At 36.2% G+C, this 6,671-nt stretch overlaps 1 protein-coding gene across 4 annotated transcripts in view; it reads right to left on the bottom strand.

Annotated features, from left to right (window-relative positions):
* LOC107727960 (serine-rich coiled-coil domain-containing protein 2-like) overlaps positions 1-6,671 on the bottom strand; it is a 69,333-nt gene that overhangs the window by 22,063 nt on the left and 40,599 nt on the right. For all 4 annotated transcript variants that reach the window (XM_016538004.1, XM_016538005.1, XM_016538006.1 and 1 more), the window contains exon 6: positions 5,209-5,365. In XM_016538004.1, the coding sequence (XP_016393490.1) occupies positions 5,209-5,365 (157 nt within the window). The remainder of the gene's footprint in view (positions 1-5,208; positions 5,366-6,671) is intronic.

Raw genomic sequence — 6,671 nt, 5'->3', positions numbered from 1 at the left:
CTAACTTACACCTAACTGCTGTGTAACATCAGAGTAATTACATGGTAAATCCATAGGAATTGTTTACTTAATATAAAGTGTAACACTTTCTTTACCAAAAAGTTCTGTTAGTCCTGTTACACATTTGTACTTTCATTACCAAAAAGTGATGTTACCAATGTCCTGTTAGACATTTGTATTTACACATTCCATTCAGTGGGTTGTTACATATGTGTAGTTACACAAACATTATAACTGTAGATACTATATACCAATGTGTACTTACACTGTGGTTACATACTATGTACACATCTAGGTACTATGTATATACACAGGTATTAGGGCCACAATATAAAGTGGGGCCCTTTTTTTTTTTCTCACTCCACTCACTGCCATTCATTTGTATGTGAATAATTGAAGACCAGAAATACAAGCTAATACAAAATTCTGCATTCAGCTGTGTACAAAAGTTCAAGTTAGGTGCACTCTCACCTGCATCTCTGCACCCCTGAACTAGACACTGTGACACAGAATAGCAAACCAGCTAGAAGTTAACAAGAGCAGGATTTAGCTCCATAAGATGCACTGGAGACACAGTGTCATTGTGCTGCTGGCTGCTACTAGCCGTACTACGCTCTCTTTGGTAGACTCTTTACCTCTTGACCTCACTATTCAGCTGCAAGTCTCTGAAAGTCTCAAAACTTTGAAGCCAATGGTCACTGTTGCCTCAAATCACCAACTCCACCAATCAGTGTAAATGCCCTTTAGATAGGCCATGCAGATCCATGCCCTAGCAATTAGTGCACATGCTCCGGCATACTGTGATGCCTGTATCATTTGTCAGCCCCGTTACCCCATGATTTTCTCACCAATTATGTCCTTTCTTCTCTCTACTACACTCTCATTTCAAGTCAACATGAAGTCATAAGGTCAAAAAATATACTGTATGTATGCATACATTTTTTTATCTACCAATACAAGAGACACAAACGGTTCATTATTACACTGTTTCATTGTAATGCATATCTTGAGAGAAACATTAAAAACATTCTTTGAAAAGAGAAACCCAAGAAATGAGCTGTATGATAATGTGAATATATTATCAGGGTCTTTTTCATACACTGGACTGCTGTATTTTTATACAATAATCAAACAAAAACTAAGGAACTTACTTGTGGGGGTGGGGGGCAAAAAAAGAGAAATCAGACTCTAAATAAAATAGTATAAAAAAAATTGTAAAAGTTAAATTGAGTGCAACAGAATGGAAAATAACTCAGGGGTATCAAGACACAAAAGTTGACACATCATCTTAAAAATGCAGTGCAGAGCAATACCCTGAATAAACAGAGTCAGACGTTACATCTGCAAGTACTACATATTGGGATTTCCCAATTTTAGAGTGCTGACATTCAAACAGTTGCTAGTTACTAGACTTACAACTTAACCTCACTAACTGACTAGGTTGTTGGACAGAGTTCAAATTATACCAAAGCTTTTAGAAAAGCAGGTCTAAGAATACAGGTCTTAGAAAGCGCTTCCCATCATTGAAAAATGTGAAAAACGCAAGACACTGGCAGTGAAATGGGGGGAAAAAACGCAAGGTTATAAGGCACAAGTCAAACTTCTTTAAACTTGAGCGCCATGATTTAGAATGTTGTTTCATGTGTGAGACACTACCAGGGCCGGACTGGGACGCAATTTCAGGCCGGGAAATCTCACACTCATCCAGGCCACACAGAAAAAAAGAGGCCAAAATGGTACCTTTTGGGGTACAACAGCTTGGAGTAGTACCCTTAAAAGAACATCGTTGTACCTTTTTTACCCCTAATAGGTACATATTAGTACCTTATAGTAATTCGTACATATAAGGTACTAATATTTAACATTCAACTGAATGTCTACATTTTGGCTAAGAAATATTTAGCATTTTTCTTATTTTATTTTATTTCTGAACATATGTTTAAGACAAGTTTGTACAATATGTTCCTACATAATTCATGTATCTTTTCTGCGAAGTGAATTTGCTTTAAATTTAAACAGTGTCGACCACTTTCATGTGTGGTGCACTTGGAATAGGACATTAAACAGATGGTTTTGCAAGTTTTTAATAAAGAGAATGTTACTTGAATCATGTTGTAGTTACGTTTTTAAGTTGACTAGTTAAACGGGTTGCCTGGCTTTTTCTTGTAGCATTTTCTTGTTGCTATTTGCACTAACTGCACTAATATAAATGGCTAGGTAGGCATGGTTAGCTAGACCCTCCTCATCTTGATTTTTAGAGAGGACAAGAGGGACTATGACTGGAACTCGAGGGTCTTGGTTAGTTGTGTTCAAACATTGGTTGGACTACAAGTCAACCATTGGACTTAACCCTTGTTAATACTTCTTCTACTGGAGCATACAAAAGAGGACGTCTTTTCATTGTATATTGACTTAGGTTCCTGTCGTCACACTTTTAATCGCTCAAAAAATAAAGCAGCAGCAAACCAATACATTTTACTATAATAACAGGGAACCATTATCTTGTCTAGCATCAAACCAATTATCACCCATTGAAAAAAAAAAGATTGTGTTTTTCTGTCTTGACGCAGATCATATAAAGAAATCATTGCTGTAGACACTGATATTGATATTTTGTCAGCAAAGAAAAATAATTGTGCTGGAGGAATGATCTTTTGTTGGATTTGATTTGTTTTACTTTTGTTGTTTGTTTAGATTGTCTCAAATTGACATTTTTTTTGCATTTCTGAACACAACATACATTGCAGCATTCATCCAGACCATCAAGTCAAATATTATTTGTGCATTTCTGAAAAATGATGAGGATCTGAGCTCATAAATCGTAAGAGCCGCATTACACTCGCATTAATTTAGAGCATGATTTGACTGTGTAATTAAAACCTGTTGATGGCTCAGGCGAAGTTAATAACAGCAGCTAAATAAATGTGCTTAAAATTAAAAGTAGATGACCAAATAAGTTATGATAACATTACAGCACACTGGAAAAGATTTAATTACAATTTAATTGGGAAAGTTTAAATGATCTTATCTTGACTTTTCCTTTAAATTAAGTTAATATGAGCTGAACTGACAAGATTTATAATGAAATAACACAATGACTATGTTTGTACTTCTGTTCTCTTGCGATGTTACACTTAAGAAGACAAAAGGTTATTTGCATTATAGTGTTTTCTTAGACAAAACAATTAGTTCACTTGATTTAATGTGAGGTGTAAAGATCATGACTGTTCTAATCAGACCCTTGGGCCCCTTGCTTCTCACACTGTGATAAAAAGGTAGTGACATTTTGGTAAATAATTCTGTTTTTAAACACATGTCTATCATCTTGTGTTGATCTAGACTTCACCGTAAACACTACTGAAATCAGATTGTACTGCCCCTAGCCTCAACAATGTCAGTTGTGTTTTGATTGACATTGTGTGTTAACCATGTTTCGGCATTTTGCCGCTTAGAACAAGAAAACAGTTTAACCTGGTTGGTATAAGCTATTTTTGACAAACTAATATTATCAACCAAAGACGCATTATGTTCAACAATTTTAACTAAACCAAATGTTTATGCTTGTAAAGCTGCTCTCTTACAGTGTAGTCATTTTCATGTAGGCTAAATAGTAATACCATAAGAATCACTGGGCTTGTTTCTTTTCCACTTTATTGAGCCAATTTATGCAGTTATTTAAGTTGAAAGTTGTGGGTTGCTTTTGTTTTGCTGTTTTTCCTAGCAAGATCTGGCAACACTAGGCGCGTTTCCATTACCCTTCAAATTGCGCAAATTGAAATTGCGAATTGAAAATATGCCTAATGGAAACGCGTCAATTTCGCAAAAACGCCTATATATCGCAAAAAAGTATTTACGCTCGCATGAGGTGGTTTTTCAGCCAATGTGAAAAAGAGATAATTCATAAGGGGCTTTCCCTACCATTAATGCTTAGACAATTTACACTGCACACGTCTGCGGTGCAGTGTGGCTCTGATACGGCCACTGAAGCTGATTGCGGCCACAATGCTTGTGTTTATTCCAGAATCCAGCCACGCCACGCACGTTTCTGAAGCGGCTCTCTGTGCTGCTTCTGTAAAGATACACGCATATGCGCCCTTTTAATAAATATAGCCAAAATCCGTCAAAATCCGTTGCCATGACTTGTCGCGAGAGGCAAAAGGTTACGTTTTAGTCGCATAACATTGGTTAATGGAAACGCCGTCATTTCGCAATACTTTTTTATCTACATTTATAAAATATCGCCAAAGTTTTGCGCAAACCTGTAATGGAAACGCGCCTACTGTCTCTTTAGACGCTCAACCACTGATCAAACTCACCAGCCTGTAACTTTCTAGGAAGCCATCAACACCTTGATTAGCTTTGGTGTTTGGGGCCAGAGCTGGCCACCCTTGCTTTAGACATAAGACTACAAGGCTGAAGAAAGACAATGAAGAATGCAAATTATGAGAAACACATCTCTTATACGCATGTAAATATATGTCATGTCCTGAGACGTATTACTGCACCTGGTGATGTCTGAGTTTCTGATGTTATTGTTTCTCTCTGTTTCCATGGTTTTTACTGTGCTACTGCTTGTACAGGTACTGATTGTTGACCTGCTACTAATTTGTTCACCTGCTGCGCATGTACGACCAAAATAAAAAATGCACTGGATAAATACATTTATTTGCATACCGACATGGTTGACAGCTGTCAATGCACAATCACCTTTTTAGATTGACAAGCTGTAATGCTGTATTGAATTTTCATTCGAAAGCATAAATCTAGGCTATGCACTGCTAGATTCAGAGCAAGATGAAGAACTGTGACATTTCATTCATTAATGCACTTCACTTCGCAACACTAAAACCAACAGCACATATACAGTACTTACTTGCCAGCTAGCCACCAAAATAAAAGCTTGCTGAGTTTAGGTTTGAAAATTATTAAAATTAATAAAAAGAAAGAAAGAAAAAAGAATTTACACTGTATTTTTATGTGTACCATAAAAGAATTGTATTTTTATTTATCACTAATTTTTATTTTTAAATATAATAGTATTATTGCACTTTATTTATTCTTTTGTTTATTATTCAAATAAATAAATTGCAATAAAGTGCAGTGTGAACAACAAACCAAATCTACAGGTGCTCTCATGAGAACCAGCCTGAAAACCTTATGTGCATCCCTGGTTATATACTGTATGCAAAGCATTCATTTGTGTCTGACCTGAAGCAGTGTCTTCAGCAGAAGCAGCTGTTCTTTGACAGAGGAGCAGTCTTGAGCCATGTGTTTCATAGACAACTCATCCAGTGTCACATGGTTTGACCTCGACCTCTCCAGTCCCTGTTCCTTTCGCCCATCAAATGACTGCAAAATGCCACTTCTGTAGGTCAGACAGAAAGAAAGCGATCATAGAACATGTACCAGGTTTTTTAGCAATAAAACTTTAGACAGGTCAACAATGCTGAGTTGTCCAATGACAGCAATGTAATCCAGAATCCACCTGGATATATATATATATAGGACATGCAGGAGGTCTGCCAACGTGGCTTTGAGAATGAAGAGATAGAGACAAAGGACAGTTGTGTTCAGTCAAGTTTAAAGTTCTCATGTGCAGTGACTTTTCAGTGTCTATGATTATTCATGTTCAGATTTGATACAATATGTCAATTTAGACATGCAGCAAAGAGAGAAATTTGCCTTTTAAATCATATGAAACGGACACAGATGCACTTCTGGAGACTAAAGGCTGAAAACTGGAACCATAAATGACCATTTTTTTAGGTTAGCTTTAGCCTCAGATGGCTTAACGTCAGCCCACTCACAATCTGTTTACAGCTGTCTGCTGGATATAGGACTCAAAAATGGAAAGAGCTGACTAACTTTACGCAATGCATAGGGTCGATGTATTGGTTTTTGTCCAACCCAGGCTCATTGGAAAAACGTGCCTTTAGTGACAAGTTCTGCAAAATTATATCATGTTGATTCTTGCTGATGAATATGCTGACTACGTGATTTTAAGATTAAAGATAAGTCTTTATTGATCCATAAAATAGCTGTGTAAACATAATTTGTGTGAAAAGGAAAAAAAGTTGTTGGTGTTTTACTACCACTAGTGTTCATTTCAACTGGAAACTGCAGTGAATTGCAGGGGCGCGGGAAGATGTTTTAGGTTGGAATGCTGTACGCAGGATACAATTTGTAATTGCAAAAGCAATAAGTGTAAGTGTAACACTAAGTGTAAATAGCAATTAGATGATATTTACACTAAGTGAAAATAGCAGTAATTTTTTAATGATATTATATGCTATTTACACTAAGTGCAAAAAGCTATAGATTCTATTTATACTAAAATAGCAGTATATTCTGCTAATTACTTATTGCAAATAGTGGCAATTATCTGCACCTCAGCATTGTAATACATTATAAAACAGTATGCAATAATAACTTATTGAGTGTAAATTTTAATTATAATTCAAATTATTAAATGGATGCCACCTCCCTACACCTACCCCTACCCTAACCCTACCCTATACTTTATTTTCAACTTTTTGATTATTTCCATTTTTATTAAAAATAAATGCTTTTCTGATGTGATTTGAAATGGGGGAGGGGAGTGGGTGCAACAGAGGCAATTTTTTTTTTATTCCCAACAGTTAAACAGTTGCCCACAGAAAAAAACAGGGGGT

This window comes from Sinocyclocheilus rhinocerous, unplaced genomic scaffold (assembly GCF_001515625.1).
Source record: "Sinocyclocheilus rhinocerous isolate Xijiao unplaced genomic scaffold, SAMN03320098_v1.1 scaffold3201, whole genome shotgun sequence".
NCBI lineage: Eukaryota > Metazoa > Chordata > Actinopteri > Cypriniformes > Cyprinidae > Sinocyclocheilus > Sinocyclocheilus rhinocerous.
Note: the sequence above shows the minus strand (reverse complement) of the source record. Positions and strands in the feature narration are given on the sequence as shown.